The 20,366-nt window shown below is 41.6% G+C and overlaps 1 protein-coding gene across 4 annotated transcripts; it reads right to left on the reverse strand.

The window, feature by feature from the left end:
• Nucleotides 1–1,039: 1,039 nt before the first annotated feature.
• Nucleotides 1,040–19,404, reverse strand: LOC110521848 (sentrin-specific protease 3). 4 transcript variants are annotated; one of them, XM_021599775.3, is made up of 10 exons: nt 19,294–19,404; nt 11,080–12,299; nt 10,893–10,998; nt 10,606–10,753; nt 10,396–10,443; nt 10,173–10,250; nt 5,593–5,730; nt 3,644–3,727; nt 3,509–3,559; nt 1,040–3,400 (listed from the first exon to the last, which is right to left on the reverse strand). In XM_021599775.3, the coding sequence occupies exons 2-10, from the start codon at nt 11,984–11,986 to the stop codon at nt 3,290–3,292; spliced, it is 1,671 nt and encodes a 556-aa protein (XP_021455450.3). In that variant the 5' UTR covers nt 11,987–12,299; nt 19,294–19,404; the 3' UTR covers nt 1,040–3,289. The 4 variants fall into 4 exon arrangements, with proteins under 4 accessions (XP_021455450.3, XP_021455447.3, XP_021455446.3 ...); XM_021599772.3 differs by having other exon boundaries at nt 19,157–19,341; XM_021599771.3 differs by lacking the exon at nt 19,294–19,404 and adding an exon at nt 19,162–19,282.
• Between the last annotated feature and the right edge of the window lie 962 nt (nt 19,405–20,366).

A 20,366-nucleotide genomic window follows, 5' to 3' on the forward strand; every position in this document is an offset into this window, starting at 1 on the left:
CTATAGCTGAACCACAGCATTGCGGCTTGCAGCTATATTTGTATATGAATGTCTACAATTTATAGATGGTTTGAGGTTAAGTCATTGAAATTTAGAGCTATTGGAATTTTTACATATTGCCACAATTACATTTTGTAATTTGCCAATGGTCCCTATAGCACCATAGGGATATCCAAAGTGAACCCAAATTTACCTCAGGCATTACGATTGGGTCACGTGCAGCGGCACTCCAAATTAATGATTACTTGTGTGCGGCCAGCAGTGAGCAGGATTGAAACAAACCCAACCTTCATTTAGATGGTGACACAGTCACGACCACAAGTATCACAAACTCAAGTTTTGAACAAGACTGACTTAGACCAAAATTATCCTATTTACACTGTAGTCAATGTTGACAGTAGCATCAAATGTTTGACTCGTATCAATGCCACACAGGCTGTTCTCTAAATGAAGTCATTTTTTGGGGGATAATTGCTTTTAGAAAAGACCATGCCTAACATGCTATCAGATTGAATAACAGCCTGAGTATCATGGAATCACCACCCATAGGCTTATCTGTCAGAGAAACAGTTTCGTTACACTTCAAGTAACTTTACAAACCACCCCATCACCTCCCATAAGTTGATCATTAAACATCCTCACATGGGACACTGTTTGCTAAAGCAGTTAACATTAACAGAGATATTCATCCAGTCACCGATATGCTGAGTTGACAAAGTTCACAGTGCCAAGGTCCCAATAGTAGTACTACTTTCTTTACAGAATAAAACACAAAATGATAAGGCCTTCGGTCCAGATGGCTATCCTACAAACCAGGTTTGAGGAGTTAGCGGGGTAACTTGTCAACTCCTGATAACTAGTTAGAAGAATGTGGCTCACCTTTCAGTCAGGTACATTTCTATGGCAACAAATCCTTCAAAACTAACTTGCTCCAGGGCAGGCAAACTCCATTTATTCTGAATGAAGTGTCTGAGCAGCGAGTTGAGGACCAGTGAAATCAAATTCCCTCCCACGCGCAAAGATTGCATCATCCCCTTCATTTGCGAAAGACTGATTAAATATTTTATTAATCCATTTTTTTTGTTAAAAATAGTAACATTTTAAAATACCCATCAAATTATTTTGTATTTACAGAATGCATTTGAAACTATAAACAGTAAAAGTTTAGTATGATAAATAAAATTTATACAATTATTTTAGCAATAGGAGTGGGAAGGAAAAAGGTGCTTATGCATTGATAAGCACACCAAAGACAGCATTAACAATACAATTAAGCCAGCACTTCTAAAAAGCCTTTTTCACACCATTGGGATTGAGGCTATAGCTTGCTGAATTTGCAAGAATACATTTTGGCACAAATGAAAACGTGGCACGGACTGAACCATGAATTGATGTTTCAGTGTCTCAATGAAGAGTTCGGCATTCGACTAGCCCGCAGTTAGAAGCCTGCTAGAGTTAGTGGCAGGCGGACAAGCAATATCCACCGTCCTAATACAGAAAAAGCCAGACCTGGAATGTGAAGCTAACACAAGCTGGTTAGCTTTAGAAAACCCTGAGTAGATCTAGCTTGTGTCATAGGATACCCCTCTGTTCGGTGTGGCTGGGCCTCTGGGTTGTTGCATCCTCCTGATGCAACAACTCAGAGTAATCTCTCAAACATGAATTAAAACCAATGTAGAGAAAATGAATGCCTGAGTCATACAAGCTACATCATGGTGTTTGTATGAATGTATTCAGGAGTCAACTTAGAAAGGAAACTGTGCCACCGTTTATGATGAGACGCATACATTGGGAACTTCCATTAACATTAAATTTTGAGGACAGTTTTCACATCTAGAGAATCCCAATTTAACCCCTCTGGGTATCTATTTGTAAGTATAACCCTGTATTACATCAATAAATTGCAATACAATATTTCAGGTTCTACCACAGCAGCTTAAATCAAGAACAATATGAAATAAAAACCAGAAAGTCTCTCTCAACGAAGATTAAACAGATTTAACCCTAGTACAGAGAATGCTGTGAACATGATCTCTAATGGAACCTAGTGTTCTGGAATGAAATGGATGACAGTATAAATGGATTCATTCAGCATGTTCGACAGCAGCGTTTCCCCAACTACACCCAGTCTGTGGACCAGCTCCTCTGATGGGTAACTGACACCAACTGAGTCAGCTCAAGTGCTTGGTGGTCCTCCAAGGAGAACCATAGCTCGCCAGCCCCTCATACAAAAAAAAGGCATTACTTCTTCCTCAGTACACTATGTCAAGATATGCTGTTCAAAAACAATACAGTACAGTACAGTATTTGACAGAAGTAGAAAGAGCAGTGTTTATGAAGCCATTTTCAGTGGAGTAGCATGGCCAATTGTAACTAAATATCTCTCACTTAACTCCTGAAAGATCAATGTAATGGCGCAATGTAAATGTAATTTCTGATTGAGCCGACACGTGTAATATTTACCGAACGCGGAAACATTGAAATGTAAAAAAGGCAGTCTCCCTATAGTTCGGATCTTCCACATTGAATCTAAGCTCAACTGTCTCAACTGCTGTTTGATGCGAAGGAGTTTCACAAGAACTAAGAGCTGAATTCAATCCCTAGCGGGAAAGATCCACGTTATAGCTCGATTTACATTTCAAGACAATGTTCCCGCGTTCGCAGAGACTGCATTCACGTAAATGCTGCATGTCAGCGCAATTGGAAATTACCTTTAAATTTGTCAAATGTGGATCGTCCGTGATACAGATTGAATCTAGCCCAAGAGAGCGGAAGTAGTAACAAAACAGTACATTCAATTAAAAGCTAGCCTTTGAGTCTTATTACATGATATAAAACAAGAACCTTCAAATTTCACCCAATGTCCAAAAAATCTGCCATTTACAATTTCAAGAACTGAAGTTAGGAAACGGTATCAGCACATATAGGTCCGTCACTGGCATCTGAAACCTTATAGCAGCAGCTTTAGCTCCAGACCCAGGTCAGTCAGTCAACAATGGAAACTTTGTGGACGTCAACGCCCAAAGGAATTCAAAGTCTCAGGTCCCTCCCTCCCGTTAAAGATTATTTTTTTTAAATGGGGCCAGGATGTATCTCATGATGTTGTGCCCTCCTCTGAAGGAGAGAAAAGACTGTCACCAGCCAAATGTTGTGTCTCTACGGCAATTCCTTCAGTTTCTCCTTGGCTCCAGTAGTTAAAAAAAAAAAAAAAAAAGTGTTAAATGGCCCTTGTGCAATAACAGTTGTTAACCCACGGTTCACTGGAAAGGCAGGTGTACTTTCTCAGCTGTCAGTCACTCAGTTTACAGTCACAGAGCTCTTTGTAAATCCTCTTGCGGACTTTGGGCATGTCATCCTGTGTGAACTGCAGCGGTTCTTTTAAAGCCAGGCACTTGCAGTACTGTGAGAAGCAGAGAAAAAAATATATTTTAAAAAAAATCAATAAAAAGGCTCACCATAGCAGTGTGCGTGTGGGGAATTTGCAGTATGAGGGAAATTCCTCACTCACCTCCAATACAAAGACTCCACAGTCACTGTCGTTCTTCTGTTGAGGAATACTCTGAGGGTGAGAATCAGACAGTAGTCAAAAGAGCCAATTGGAAATTGTGAGAGAACAGTCACATGGTGCCATCTGAAAGAATACCTTGTTTATAATCATCTTCCAGCCATTCTGATAGGTAGCTTGTTTCTTCTCCTTCGCCTCGGCCAGGATGTATCTCATGATGTTCTGTCGGGCCGATAACAAGAGGAAAACAAGGGTTTAGTTCACAAAAAAAGGTTGAGTTACACACGGACTCCTTCGAGGTTCCCAAAATGTGGATTAGGTAGACCAGGAATGAGCAACTGATGGGGGCCACAAAAAAAAGGGAACTCATGAGGCCGCAGTGGCTGATGGGTCTGTACCCACAGCAATACAGCCCCCCACCACCACCTTCTGAGCAAAACATTTTTAGCAGCCAAGAGAAAAATACATGTTTTGTTAATTTCCTACAATTTTAAACATTTTGCCATGGGGCAGAGAGAAAATGTGTCGTTTTACAGCAAATATTATGCAATTCTACACAAATGCAGTTTTTTATGAACTCAGCAAAAAAAATCCTCACTCTCAACTGCATTTATTTTCAGCAAACTTAACATGTAAATATTTGTATGAACAAAAGATTCAACAGACAAACTGAACAAGTTCCACAGACATGTGACTAACAAAATCAAACATAAGTCAGTATCTAGTGTGGCCACCAGCTGCATTAAGTACTGCAGTGCATCTCCTCATGGACTGCACCAGATTAGTCAGTTCTTGCTGTGAAACGTTACCCCACTCTTCCACTGAGGTACCTGCAAGAGAATGCCCTAGCAATCGGATCCAACAGGTCCCAGGCGTGCTCAATGGGATTGAGATCCGGGCTCTTCGCTGGCCATGGCAGAACACTGACATTCCTGTCTTGCAGGGAATCATGCACAGAACGAGCCGTATGGCTGGTGGCATTGCCATGCTGGAGGGTCATGTCAGGATGAGCCTGCAGGAAGGGTACCACATGAGGGAGGAGGATGTCTTCCCTGTAACGCACAGCGTTGAGATTGTCTGCAATGACAACAAGCTCAGTCCTATGATGCTGTGACACACCGCCCCACACCATGACGGACCCTCCACCTCCAAATAAACGCAAATCCGACCAACCCTGGTGAGACAAAACTGCGACTCCTCAGTGAAGAGCACTTTCAGCCCTCAGTCCAGCCGCTCTCAGGCTATTGCGGACAGTCTTGTGCACTGGAGGGAGGGATTGTGCGTTCCTGGTGTAACTCGGGCAGTGGTTGTTGTCATCCTGTACCTGTCCCACAGATGTGATGTTTGGATGTCTGCCACTGCGAGGACAATCAGCTGTCCATCCTGTCTTAGGCGTCTCACGGTATGGACATTGCAATTTATTGCCCTGGCCACATCTGCACTCCTCATGCCTCATTGCAGCAGGGACCTTGGGCGTCTTTCTTTTGGTGTCAGTAGAAAGGCCTCTTTAGTGTCCTAAGTTTCCATAACTGTGACCTTAATTGCCTACTGTCTGTAAGTGGTTAGTGTCTTAACGACCGTTCCACAGGTCATTACTTGTTTGTTTCATTGAACAAGCATGAGAAACAGTGTTTAAACCCTTTACAAAGAAGATCTGAAGTTAATTGGATTTTTACTAATTTTCTTTGAAAGACAGGGTCCTGAAAAAGGGACTCTTTGTTTTGCTGAGTTTGTGTTAACTGATGATCAATTGGCCCCACCCTGGTTGTAATTCAACCATGCTTACCACAAGTTTATATCGCTGGCCACTAGACTAATTTACCAATCCCCCCCAAACAAAATTGGCTGTCATGGGCTAATTGATTGACATTGATGCACAACCAAATGTCTAAATTGTACTCAACAGTAAGTTGAGACCCCGACTGAGCCCCCCCCCCAAAAAAAAAGCAATCAGCGTCCTATGTAGACCAATGTTAATATTTTCCATGCTTATCAAATCAATGTTCCTCAAGTCTAGGATGAAACTCAGAGAAGCAAGAGTTTCATTGAGCAGCAGAGGACTGTAAAGTGTGTGTGTGAGATCGTACCTCTATGGTGTATTTGAAGACAATGCCCTGTGAGTCATAGTAGTGGATGTGGTGGTTGGCCATGTCTACTGTGATCAGGGACCAGTGGATCTCCAGGTGGATAGGAATCAGCAGCAGACTCTTGGAAAACAGATCCACCTGCCAAACGGAGAGAGAGACCCGAGTGGTATACTACAAAGCAAGCAAGATCTACGCAGGTTTTCTAAAAGCTAGCCAGTTTCAGTCAGCGTCACATTCTAGTTCAGGCTTTGTCCATACTGGATGGATACCATGGATATTGCTCCTCTGCCTGCCGCCAATTCTAGCAGGCTTGTAACTGTGCGTGCATGTCGCGTGTGGCTAGTCAAACTCTTCATTGCAACAATGCTGAAACAAATTAAATGGGCAGTCAGTGCCACATTTTCATTTGTGATGAAAACAAAATCAAAGAAAAGTTATTGCTAATTCAGCATACTCATGTGAAATAGGCTTTTAGAAGTGCCATCTTCATTTTATTTATCGGTATTTCAGTCTTTGGTGTGCTTATCTGATTCAGAGGGGTTGGGTTAAATGCAGAAGACACATTTCAGTTGTACTGCTGACAACGCACAAGCACCTTTCCCCCCCACTCCTATCGATAAAATAAGTGTACAGTAGCAACCCTGGTTCATAGATATTATATATATATATATTTTTTTTTTTACCCCCTTTTCATCCCAATTTCGTGGTATCCAATTGTTAGTAATTACTATTACTAATTACTAGCCTGGGCCCGAACCCAGAGTCTCTGGTGGCACAGCTAGCGCTGCGATGCAGTGTCCAAGACCACTGCGCCACCAGGGAGGCCCTATGACCCTGGTTTATAAACTACAGGGCTCAGATCAAAACACAATCACTTGTCTAACTTTATTCAGAGCTTTAATGCTTTTTGAAGTCAGTTCAGCTTCAGATACATCTATTTTTTTTAATCACGGTTTTCAGTTTCAATAATTATTTACAAATTAAATGATTATAATTTGTAATTATGAAATAATTACATAAAAATAATGAGCTTTTTAATGGAAATTCCAAAGCCAAAAATAGTAAACATTCAATTGCCAAAACATTGAAAATATTCTATAGTCTCCCTTAGGGATCAATAAAAACATGGGAAATGACTTAAGCAATAATACGAGAGGCCATGCATTTTGACATTTTTATCATGGCTTTTGACAGCCATTCCAGAAAGCACTTCAATACAAACCAACTGGGCAATGGTGTAGCTAGGGTTCTTCATTTCACTCCTTTTCTTTGTCCTCTATAGCAGCGCTAACATTACTGATTTCTGCATGTCTAACGTTAATGCTAGGCTCAGGTTGCTGATCCACTTGCTCTTCTTGTTGGCACCACTCATTAAACTTTAGTGGATAAAACAAATCAAAAAGTAACTTTAAAAGTAATCCATGACGAGTTACAGGTGTTAAGACTAGTGGTTGTAAAAGTAGTAGTGCGTTGCTAGGTAAAAACAAACAATGGCACTTTATATGAACGTGGCCATGTGTGTTGTCTCTATCATGGGCAGGAGAGGCTCTAACAATGGGAATTCCAAACCATCCGTTGTATAATATGAAATACAACATTTCAGTTGTGTATATCTGTTTTTATTTGAGTAAATGATTTCTCATTCCATAAAGTAATCATCTCTGCCCAGGCAGTAGCAGCCAGCCAATCCAACGTTCTGTGCTCCCCATACTGTACTGACTTTAGTCATTCTATTCAGCTAGTCTAGCCTGCCTAAGTATGCTGCAGAGCAGTCTTCTTCGAATGCATACATTCCTCACACAGTCTGTATCTAACCTAACGCAGCAAGTGCAACAAAAAAAAATGCATCTCTCCAGAGAGGAAGCGAAAAGTTTTACTCGCGGCAAAATCTGTCCAAAATAAGCCCAATGCGTTTCTATGGGCTTATTTTGGACCTAAGCTTGTCGCCTGCCTTCCCACCTTGGGGGCAATGGCTCCCATTGTTAGGGTGGAGACATGAGCATCGCTTCATTGCATAGACGTTGTTGTTTAGCAACAAAACTGGAGCGTGTGCAACTATGGGGCAAAACAGACTGGGTTGGCTTAGATGGTTGACAACATGTAAACTAGATTTAGTCACCAATTTGATTGAAAGCAAACATTTGCATACTTGTCTCAAATAATCCGTAACAGATGTTGGTTAGCAAGCGAGCAAAGTGTCGCCATAGAAAACACCTAAAAACAAGACATGGTATCAAGAACAAGATAAAACTAGCTGAAACGAGCCAACTATGATTCCTCACATGGCAGCTTCTTGTCATTGTTACTAGACATCTGGCCATCCAGAATCACAACACAGAAGCGTGTGCACCGTTTGTGACATTGTCAGTTAATTACTCTACATTATACTGATCTCTGTCCGAGGTAAAAACAGGCACCACGGATTATGGTCATTGTACAGTTGTGGCCAAAATCTTGAGAATGACACAAATATAACATTTTCAAAGTTTGCTGCCTCAGTTTGTATGATGGCAATTCGCATATACTCCAGAATGTTATGAAGAGTGATCAGATGAATTGCAATTAACTGCAGAGTCCCTCTTTGCCAAGCAAATGAACTGAAACCCCAAAAAACATTTCCACTGCATTTCAGTCCTGCCACAAAAGGACCAGCTGACATCATGTCAGTGATTCTCTCGTTAACACAGGTGCGAGTGTTGACGAGGCTGGAGATCACTCTGTCATGCTGATTGAGTTCAAATAACATACTGGAAGCTTCAAAAGGATGGTGGTGCTTGGAATCATTGTTCTTCCTCTGTCAACCATGGTTACCTACAAGGAAACACGTGCCATCATCATTGTTTTGCACAAAAAGGCAAGGATATTGCAGGCAAGGATATCGCTGCCAGTAAGCTTGCACCTGAATAAACCATTTATCGGATCATCAAGAACTTCAAGGAGAGTGGTTCAATTGTTGTGAAGGCTTCAGGGCATCCAAGAAAGTCCAGCAAGCGCCAGGACTGTCTCCTAAAGTTGATTCAGCTGCAGGATCAGGGCACCACCAATACAGAGCTTGCTCGGGAATGGCAGCAGGCAGGTGTGAGTGCATCTGTACGCAAAGACCAGGATGGCCTGGTGTCAAGAAGGGCAGCAAAGAAGCCACTTCTCTCCAGGAAAAACATCAGGGACAGACTGATATTCTGCAATAGGTACAGGGATTGGACTGCTGAGGACTGGGGTAAAGTCATTTTCTCTGATGAGTCCCCTTTCCGATTGCTTGGAGCATCTGGCATGATGGAGCACCTTGCCATAAGGCAAAAGTGATAACTAAGTGGCTCGGGGAACAAAATATCGATATTTTGGGTCCATAGCCAGGAACCTCCCCAGACGTTAATCCCATTGAGAACTTGTGGTCAATCCTCAAGAGGCGGGTGGACAAACAAAAACCCACAAATTCTGACAAACTCCAAGCATTGATTATGCAAGAATGGGCTGCCATCAGTGGCCCAGAAGTTAATTGACAGCATGCCAGGTTGGATTGCAGAGGTCTTGAAAAGAAGGGTCAACACTGCAAATATTGACTCTGCATCAACTTCATGTGATTGTCAATAAAAGCTTTTGACACTTATGAAATGCTTGTAATTATACTTCAGTATTCCATAGTAACATCTGACAAAAATATCTAAAGACACTGAAGCAGCAAACTTTGTGGAAATTCATATTTGTCACTCAAAACTTTTGGCCACGACAGTACACTGAACAAAAAATGAACACAACATGCAAAGTGTTTGTCCCATGTTTCATGAGCTGAAATAAAAGATGCTCCAAACGCACAAAAAGCTTATTTCTCTCCAAGTATGCACAAATTTGTTTACATCCATGTTAGTGAACATTTCTCCTTTGTCAAGATAATCCATCCACCTGACAGGTGTGGCATATAAATAAGCCGATTAAACAGCATGATCATTACACAGGTGCCCTTTGTGCTGGCCAAAAGGCCACTAACATGTGGAGTTGTCACAATGCCACATATGTCATAAGTTTTGTAGGGAGCATTGTGAACGGAGTGCCCCATGGTGGCGTTGGGGTTATGGTATGGGCAGGCATAAGCTACAAACAACGAATACAATTGCATTTTATCAATGGCAATTTGAATGCACAAAAATACTGTGACAAGATCCTGAGGCCCATGTATTATTATAATTTTTTTTAAGGCATCCGTAACCAACAGATGCATATCTGTATTCCCAGTCACGTGAAATCCTTAGATTAGAGTTTTTTAATTGACTGATTTTCTGTAACGCAGTAAAATATTTATATTTTTGTTAATTGCCACCTTTCTGCAATGAACTAGGTTGAAAATTTGCTTAATAAAACTAAAACTTGCTTCAGCCCAGAGTCCATCAGTTCTTGACTTCTCTCATTAATAATTTAATTTCTAGAGAAATGGAGTATTGGGCTCACAATTATAAACTAAATGAAAGTCAAGTAATTGATCTGACATCAGTCAATTAATTGTTTAATAACCACAAAAATAGAACATAATTTTGGTTAATCACTCAGCACTACAGAGCTTATGATCTGATCTCCCATCAGCTTACCTTTTTGGTCCATCTCTTAACCCCTTCATAGCCTTTGGCCACCAGCTGCCTGTGAAAGAAGCTGTTAAAGAAATGAACCTGCAGGAGAAAACAGAAGAAAATTCAGTAACCTTGGAAACGCAACATAAGACCGCCATCTTAACAACTCCCTTTTACCAATAACCCTTTGTTGAACATTCTGATCAAGGATCCAAAATGAATGCACTTAGGAATGTACTCCCACCTTGTGCTCTGTAGCCTCCATGATCAATTCGCCATACATGTTTATCACCTAGACACACAAGACAAAGAAATAGGAAAACCGTTTACTTAATCCTCTTCATTCTTGGTGGAACATAGGGCCTCTGCACTAAAGTTTTTGAATTTCAGGTTAGATAAAACAGTGAATCAGGTTTATAAGCAGCAAGCACCATTTTCTATGGGCCATAGCTACCTGGTCGTTGACCCAGTTTTGATCGTCCAGTGTGGACAGGTCCTCCAGGGTCAGAGTGTGCTTGTTGTAGTCCACTTTAAAGCAGTTCATAGGGATGGAGGCTAGACCCGCTTTGTACTTCAAAACTTCTAAATGGATGTTTAGCTTCCTGGTACAGAGGGATGAGACAGGTCAAACCAAGGGTCAAATGGAATAACAAGTAGACAAACGAACAGATGCAATCAGTATAACAATGGAAATCAGTGGTGAAAGTTAAACTGGTTTGTGGGGTGTCTCATGATTCATACTTGTCAATGAAGTCTGTGTTACACTTGTTCTTCAGGTGCTCCAAGACATCAGTCTCACTGAGGGGGATGAAACTCCCGTACGTCACATAGAAGAGCTCCAGAAACTCTGAGGGAGAGACAGACACCTTAACTAAAAAGGTCATATCCAGTCAAATTTGAAATCATAGTTACAATAAAAGTCTAGTACCATGGATGAGGTCTCTGATTCCTTCATGGATGCCATCTTCTGGTTTGGGTTGTAGCGGTGATGGCTGGGACTGCTGTGCTAGGTCTGTGGCACTTCCCTGCTCAGGTCTTTGAGCCCACACTCCTATCTTGCAGTAATCTCGGTGGTCCCACAGAGCAAATGTGTGTAGGGTGCTGCACAGAATAATGCCTGGGGAAACACAGGCTATGGCTGATGGTTCCACCTCCATAGGGGCGCTACAGTCTGTTGGTTCCTCTTTGGGGACAGCTGATGTACCGTTGGAAAGGAAGACAGCTGGGTCACCAGCTTGGGGCGGGGGCTGCTTTAGGACCTCCATCTTAGGGTCTATAACTGGCTGTTTGACTAAACCAGGGGCCTTTTCCCCCTCACACACAGCCCCTTCACAGGCTCTCTTCTGCTCTATTATTGAATCAGCAAAATGCTCAACCACTGATGTCGTTACCGGTTGAACCACAGACTTATTCACCAGTTTAACCATAGTGTATGTTAACTTCTGACCCATAGAGTTCAATAAGGGTTGACCAACAGAGTTGGTTACAGGTGAAGCCAAAGGGTTTGTTACCTGCTCCACGGCAGAGTCTTTCTCCAGCTCCTCTTGGATGGCTGTTACCTGCTCCTCTGTCATCAGGGTCTTCTTATAAGATGGGCGACCACCCTTTCTCTTAGGGGTCTCCCCCAGTGCCTGGCCCTTGCTCTTCCCAGGCTGGGCCCTGCGTTGTCGGGACTTGCGACCCGGATTCTTCCCATGTGGGGCCTTCCCATCATGGAGCTTAGAGTTGAGCCCACAGCAGTCACATGCTTTCGGTGTCCTCTTCCTCTCAGAAGAGCGGCCATTGGTGCCCACCTGTGCTGGCGGCGTGTGGGGGGCTGAGCCGTCATGAACCATGGCTCTGTCCTCAGCCCCTACCCCATCTCGTCACGGCTGCCTCTGGCCCTCAGTGCTGGTCCCAGCCCTTCAGGGGCCCTGTACCATGGAGCTCCCCAGTGGATGGACTCTCTAGATGAGTCACACCAGTCTCTCAGATGGTGGAGAATGTAGATTCTCAGGGATGAGGCCTTGCTGCTCCTCCTATGCTTCCCTAAGCAGTACTCCGGATTGGCGGGTTTGTGAACATACACTGTACCAACATGCGTTCAGTTCCGTGGGTAGTCTTCTTACAACCTGCTCCAACAACTCTTCTTAGGAGCCAAGGAAGAAGCTGCATTCAAGTAAAGAGCAGTGTTAGGCTAAATGTGTAAAATTAACATACTACTCTGTGCAATTTGATGACAACAGTACTGTGTAGATAGATAGCTAGGCATATTAGAAGAAAGCGGTATGACCTGTGTTGTCAAATGTTGCTCCATCACATCACAGATATCTAATAATTTCCTAGCTCAAGAGTACATTCTTAAGGAGTGTAGGAGAGCCTACAGTTACTTCTTAAGGTCCAAGGATATAGGTTATTTTCAGAGGTAGACTGGTTCTGGCAGCCAAAAACTGCATCTAAACATGAATCGATTCTCAATTGAAAAACAGTTAGAAGCATAAAGCCCTTTACTTTCATATCACGTCAAAATATTTTCACAAATGGAAAATACACTTTCTGTACACGGTTTTAACCGGCTTTATCACAGCCGCGCTGCATCCGATAATGTGTTTTGTGTAACGGCCTTCTTCCGCTACCCAAGTGTTGAGCATACTACGTAGCTAGTTAGCACAGGTGCCGCCTCAGTCTTCCGTAAACACCCGCTGTAACGTGGAGATATGGCCGTGTGGGAACAGTAACACTAAAAAGGTGTGTAGTAATTTAAAAAGATGCACTATGGAGAAAAATCGCTCCACCATTTCTTGGTTGCTAAAAATCTAATAGATTGTAATTTTAGTTTGTGACCACAAACAAGCAAGTTTAGTGTTCAATTATTCTCTACCATGTGAAATCTTTTCCATAACCAAAAATATTGTATTTTCAGCTGGTGTTCAACACCTAAAGTAAGATGCAAAAAAATAAACTTAATGGGAAGCATAGAAATAGCACACATAGAACAGATCTACCGCTTCTTAGGACTTGCTTTCAATGACAAATCTATACACACACACATTTAGTTCAATTTGGGTCGGGTCGCCCAAAAGTCACATATTACAGCTTTAACATTATGTTCTGAAAATGATTTATTGCTAATATGAAAAGGAACTTGTTTCCAAAACCGTACCGCAAGTGATGCGTGTTCACGTTCAGAATGAGCATCGGGGAAATTCTAAACAAAAGTCCCCCAGGAAAAAAGATTATTCAATAGGCACTAGTTACATGCTGACCACACCGGACGCATTGCATGCGCTGCAAAATAAATGCACACATACATGTTATTCAATCATTTCAAGCAAGCGTCTATATCCAGCCACTAAAATATAACTTGGGCTGTATTTTGTTCTCTCATCATTGGTTTTTAGGAGAATATACCCATGTGGGTAATTGAAAGGTGAGAGGTTCAGACTCCAGTCAGTTGCAGTAATGCACCTTAAAGTTAGTTGCCAACCAGTAGTGGAGGCTGGTGGGAAGAGCTATAGGAGGACGAGCTCATTGTAACGGCTGGAATGGAATATCTTTAACTAGGCAAGTCAGTTAAGAACAAGTTTTATTTACAATGACAGCCTACCAAAAGGCCTCCACATCACAACAAGAGACAACATAAAGAGAGACCTAAGACAACATAGCATGGTAGCAGCACAACACATGGTACAAACAGCACAAGTGGCACGCTGCAGAGAAGTGAAAGGATGAGTGACCCAGGGATGTCTGTGCTTTGGGGACATTTAACAGAATGTGACTGGCAGAACAGGTGTTGCATGTGGAGGATGAGGGCTGCAGTAGATATGAGGCCTAAGACAGTTTTATAAATAATCATCAACCAGTGGCTCTTGCGACAGGTGTACAGAGATGACCAGAAGAGTATAGGAGTGCAGTGATGTGTCCTAGAAGGAGCATTGGTGCAAAATATGATGGCCGAATGGTAATGAACATCTAGCCGCTAGAAAGCACCCTTACCTGCCAATCTATAAATTACGTCCCCGTAATCTAGCATGGATAAGATGGTCATCTGAATCAGAGTTAGTTTGGCAGGTGGGGTGAAAGAGGAATGATTACGATAGAAGAAACCAAGTATAGATTTAACTTTAGCCTGCAGCTTTGGCATGTGCTGAGAGAAGGACAGTGTACCGCCTAGCCATACTCCCAAGTACTTGTATGAGGTGACTCAAGAGGTAGTAATCACACCTGTGGGGAGAGGGGCATTCTTCTTAACAAACCAAATGACCTTTGTTTAGGAGGTTTTGAGAACAAGGTTAAGGGGAGAGAAATCTTGTTGGACACTAAGAAATAAATGTTGTAGAGCGTTTAACACAAAATCCAGGGAGGGGCCAGCTGAGTATAAGACTATCATCTGCAAATAAATGGATGAGAGAGCTTCCTACTGCCGGAGCTATGTTGTTGATGTAAATTGAGAAGAGTGTGGGGCCTAGGATCAACCCTTGGAGTACACCCTTGGTGACAGGCAGTGGCTGAGACAGCAGATGTTCTCTCTTTATACACTGCACTCAGAGGTAGTAAGAAAAACAGAGCAAAGACCCCTCAGAGATACCAATACTCCTTAGCCGGCCCACAAGAATGGAATGGTCTACCGTATCAAAAGCTTTGGCCAAGTCAATAAAAATAGCAGCACGACATTGCTTAGAATCAAGGGAAATGGTGACATCATTGAGGCCCTTTAAAGGTTGAAAGGGACATCCATAACATGAGCCGAACCAGAGAGAATAATATAGACATCAAGAAAGCCAGTCGATTATTGACAAGTTTTTCCAACACTTTTGATAAACAGGGCAAAATAGAAATAGGCCTATAACAGTTAGAATCCATTTTCCAATAACTTTTTGGAGTTAGACCCACAGCGTGAACTGCTCCTTAAAGTAACTTTGGCCTTCCGGATAGCCTAAGTGCATTTATTTCTCATTTGCCTGAACAAGAGCCAATCAGCTTGAGTATGTGTGTGCAGAGCCTTTTGCCAAATGCAATTGAGGTGGAGTAACTCTGCAAGATAACGGTCGAACCAAGGGCTTAAACTGTTTTAAATGCTAATTTCTCTTTATGGGGCCGTGTTTGTTAACAATATCACTAAAATTATCAAAAAATAAAAGGACTAAGCATCTTCAGAGGGGATCAAGCTAATTCTATACCAATTTTAAAAAAGGCCAGGTCATGAAGGTTTGCGCATTAACATTTTTTAGCAAGTGTCTGACAAATCAGGACACGTCGTTTCACTGAGCAGCCATTAGGAACACAGGCTGTAAAACAGTGATCACTAAGGTCATTACAGAAAACACCAGACTGATACCTATTGGGATTATTTGTGAGGATAACATCAAGGAGAGTAGCCTTTTCTGGGTGTTTGGAGTCATACCTTGTGGGATTGGTAATCTGAGAAAGATTTAGGGAGTCCCATTGCTTTAGGACTTGGTCAGGTGGTTTAAGCATGTCCCAGTTTAGGTCACCTGGCAGGACGAATTCAGACTTAGTGTAAGGGACCAGGAGAGCGCTTAGGGCAGGTAGGGTACAGGCCGGTGCTGATGGAGGATGATAACACCCAGCAACAGTCAAAGAGCTATTTGAAAGTGTAATGCTTAAAATAAGCAAATCAAATTGTTTGGGGACAGACTTGGTGGAAACTGAGCACTGAAGGTGATTCTTGGTAAAGATTGCCACTCCAACTTTGGAAGATCTGTCTTGCCAAAAAAGGTTATAACCAGAAAGGGTTAACATCGGTATTCAAAACACTCTTTCTTAAACACGTCTCAGTAATGATCAACACCTGGATTGGAGCTGTGAACCCACACTTTCAATTGATCGATTTTTAGGTAATAAACTTCTAATGTTAATGTGCAGAATACCCAGGCTTTTACAAGAGTAGAAATCAGTGAAACAGATATCAGAGCACAATAATTGGGGCTAGCAACAGTAGATAGGGTGTACATGCACATTTCCAGATATCATCAACAGTAATAAAATCAAGGCACGGTAGAGGACAGGGAGAGCTCTGCAGTGTTGATTTATTACATTTGAATATGCATCAGATGGCAACAAGATCATATTACACAGCAATTTCATCCGGTAACATGAATACAAAGCCGGCGAGAGGTGGTTAGAATAGGATGGGAGGCCAAGAGTCCGTGTAACCAATAGAGAGTCAGAGTCCCGAGTATGGGAACAAACAGTCTGTCCCACGGTTGGGTAAACAAGAAAGTTCAGTGAACAAAGCATGCAGGAATCATGAGACAAATAGCAAAAATGCACAAGAAAAAAATAACAACTTGGGACTAGCCATTATAAGGTCAGAGTCACTCGCCCCAACAGTGTCTGTGAGCTGGAGGCGAGCGAAAGCTCGGGGGGGTGGTACCTGTACCAGGGGGAGACAACCAGGACAGACGGTAAACAGATCGCCAGGTGGAATCCAAGCAGCAGTGCAGCAGGCAATGGAAGTAGGTGTCACACCCACTTGGAAGAAGCTTTTTTTCTGGAGGCAGATCTATTGTAGAAAATGCACAGTAGATGGTTTCTGAACAGCAGGAGGGGGCTTCAAGGCCTCTGGATTTGGGTGGGGTAGCCTGCCATTTGTTGGGCTCAAAGGCTTTGACACCTCACACGTCAGTGCTAATTGAAGTTTTATCTGGTCTGTCTCAGTTCCAGGTTGGATAGTAGCATTAATCCTTCCAGGTCCTTTAGTCCAAAATTAGGTTGTAGGTTTGGATTTTTGATCTGGAGTGAAGGTTATGCTGTGGAGGGTAGCATCCTGTATATGTCTCGAATTTCCCGTCTGCATGGGGCAAAAAAATATATACAAAACCGAAGCATGGAGAACAAGAAAAATGTAAATTGACTCCATGTTTCTCATTCTTGATCCATGACACACATGCGGTAGTTAACAATCTATGGTTTTGTTTTATGAAAGGAGAGACGGAATCAGGGAGAGAGATGGAGGTTGGTAGGTAGGGTGAGGATGCAGGGCGAGTCAGGCAGCTACATTGTTCTCAGCTCCAGCAGTGAAATACATGGAACAGAATTTAAAAAAAAAGTTGTTTCCGTGTGTGTGATATCGTTCCATTAATTCCATTCCAACGAACCTGTCCTGTAGCCCCCCCACAAGACTGAACTAGGAGAGATTACTAGAAACTATTTAGGTTTCCCCTTTATCTGTGGACTCCTTGTCAGAGTAGAGAGAACACAATTTTATGTGACTAAAAATTGGTCGATATTCTACAAAGATCCATCAAAAAAGAGACCTTGTACATTTCAAGTAAAATAACAAACCAATGTTTATATTCCAGGACAAGTTGCTAGCAACAGCAAGCTGGCTAGATAAATGTTTCAAGCTGTCCCCAAATGAATATAGTTGGTTCAGAGTTCATTTTGATATTTCAACCTGCTTGTCCTGATCATGTCTGGTGGGATAGACAAACTCAACATGCACACGCGCGGAGCCATTTTGGTCATCATGTTAGGTCTGAGGTAATCTTTTCTTTGCTTCCACCACAACTAGGATACTGATGTGACATTTATATTTATGATTCTGACATTTACTGTCTATCATTACGTAAATAAAGACAATATCCAAATGTAAATTATTAATATTATTGGCATACTATTTATAGGGCTAATGTGTTTCTAAAATGACATGTATTACAGCTAATAATGGTTGTCTAACAAATAAAACATCTCCCTGACAAGTTCAGTTGCTGTCGGACTAGTAACCAACCATGTGAAATTAGCCACAATAAGGATTAGCCACAACTGAAATTTGCTGGTGGCTTTCAAAATATAAAGCCCCACCATTTAAAAGTGATCTAAACAGCTACAAAGTGGAATCATGCCATATTTGGACAAAGTAATGCTAAACAAGGTTGGAGAGTTGTATATAAATTCAACAAAAGACAACAGTTAATTTGACAAAAAAACTTTAAAAAAATTGAAATCGCACTGTGGGTGTACTACACTTCAGACTTGGATTGGGGGCATACTTATATGCACTATCCAGCCTTACCTTGGGTCCGGGACATGGGGTATATAGAGAGCAATAATAATGGCATCTTTTTGTAGGCACTAACTCCGTCATGGTTCGTTGGACAAAGCTTTTCATGGACAATATCGTATACGTTTTGATCTAAGAGATCCTCAATCAGCTAACGTCACTTTGTTAAGCACTTTGTTAAGCATTTATGTAATACAAAAGTACATAAAGCACATATGGCTTAATAATTCACGATTATGTTAACTGAATTCTCATAGAACAAAACGTATACGTTCTCCTAAACCTGTGTTAACTTAAACCTCAGACCTTATTTTCGGCGTTCATCCCAAAACCGTATTATTTCCCATTTGAATGACAGAGGTACCTCATTTCCGGTTTTTAGGACGACAAACTGGCAAACTATTTTGTTTCTAGTTTCACATAAGTCTTTTTTTTTTGCAGACGGTCTTATCCAGAGCGACTACATGAGCAACTGGGGTTAAGTTACTTGCTTAAGGAAAGATTAGGCACATAGTCGGCTTGGCAATTCGAACTGGCGACCTTTCGGTTACCCAACGTTCTTAACCGCTAGGCTACCTGCCGCCCCAGTTACCTAGCTAATATGTGAAGGGAAAGAGGGGGATAACTAGTCAGCTGTACAACTGGATGCATTCAACTGAAATGTGTATTTCGTATTTAACCGAGGTGCCATAATCGACATCCACGTCTTCGGCGCTCAGCCATGTATACAATATAACTTGGAACCACTTAGCTGGTTGGATAAGGCAAGGCTATTTCTCTGTTTGCTGTCATGTGTGTGAATGTTTATATCAAAACACAGAAGAGCCACGATAACGTAGGAGGGGTGAACAAGCTTGCTAGCATAGCAAGCCGACTAGCTACCAACACAAATGGTTATTCCTGTTATTTCCATGTCTGGAAAAAAAGCGATCGGTCTGCACAGAAACTAGTTTTTTCCAGTAACGATAACTCGCCAATAGAAACACATAAAAGCACATACATTACCACATTTCTGCAATAGTGAAACAAGTTGCACCGCTACTACAATGATATCAAACAAATCACTTGTCAAACAATCGGTCTCATTAGTTTGCTGTCGCTTACTGATTGCGTCACATTTAAGCGCAAACACTATACCATAGAGAAATATAGAGGACTGGAGTGGCCAAAAGGTCGTCTTAGCGTGGGAAGCACAATTGAGAGCGTCCACCATTCTAATGTAGTCAACTGGGTGGACTTCCAACTTCATTGGCTGATCCCTCCTGGTGACCCGGTTGGAGTCATGTACAACTGGGTCATCAGGAGGGATCAACCAATCGTGAAAAAGAAATATGACCTCTTAAATATAGAGATAGCCTCAATGGCGCTGCCTACACTGTCACATTTGTTATAGTGGCACAGATAGAAAGTTGTTGCCTGGCTACCCAAACTCCTTGCTCTGGCCAAACGCTACACTACGCCCACAGACATTATTTTCTTCTCCACAATGAGTATGGATCTGAGTACTTCCCAACAATTTCTAGAATGGAAATCCATTCTATCAATATGAGTCTGGCATCAATATGAGTCTGAAACATTTACTCTAGTGTCAAAAGTGACTACAGAGTGTAAATAGAATCATTTTTGTCTGTCTCGTTTAAAACAGTTTGGAACTTCAGTGTTTCACAAAAAGTGAAGGTTTGGTTTGGATTACAATTGAATTCTACAGACGAAGAACCATATATGTGACAATTTTTCCATTTTAAGATAATCAGTTCTTTTTATATTATTAATTGTGTGTACCACATTAGGTGTTTTATGGTTGACAAATAATTCACCATACCCATATCTTCCAACAACTAATGATACTTTTTTTGTTATTTCAAAAAATACTTTTTTTTATTGCTGTTTTAATTTTTAGAATGTGGAAGAACAGTATATCTCCAGTGATGATTTCAGTTTGTGGAAGAACAGTATATGTGACGTTTTCCATGACTCTTGTAAGATGTCCTTTTTTAACACCTGATATGTTTTAAGTACTTTCAAGTACAGATGCCCTTCATGTAAATAACTTGAACGCAATATGTAGTTAATTCATTTGTATGGAGGTTCATTTAAAGATGGTCTATCAACTTTAACACTGATTACTTTTCTTAAAAGTTGAGTCATGAAATCTTAGTCTCATTTAAAATTAAGTCCTCAATGTGAACATACCATAGAATAACTACAAA

This window comes from Oncorhynchus mykiss, chromosome 4 (assembly GCF_057628025.1).
Source record: "Oncorhynchus mykiss isolate SJ-2025 chromosome 4, ASM5762802v1, whole genome shotgun sequence".
Lineage (NCBI taxonomy): Eukaryota > Metazoa > Chordata > Actinopteri > Salmoniformes > Salmonidae > Oncorhynchus > Oncorhynchus mykiss.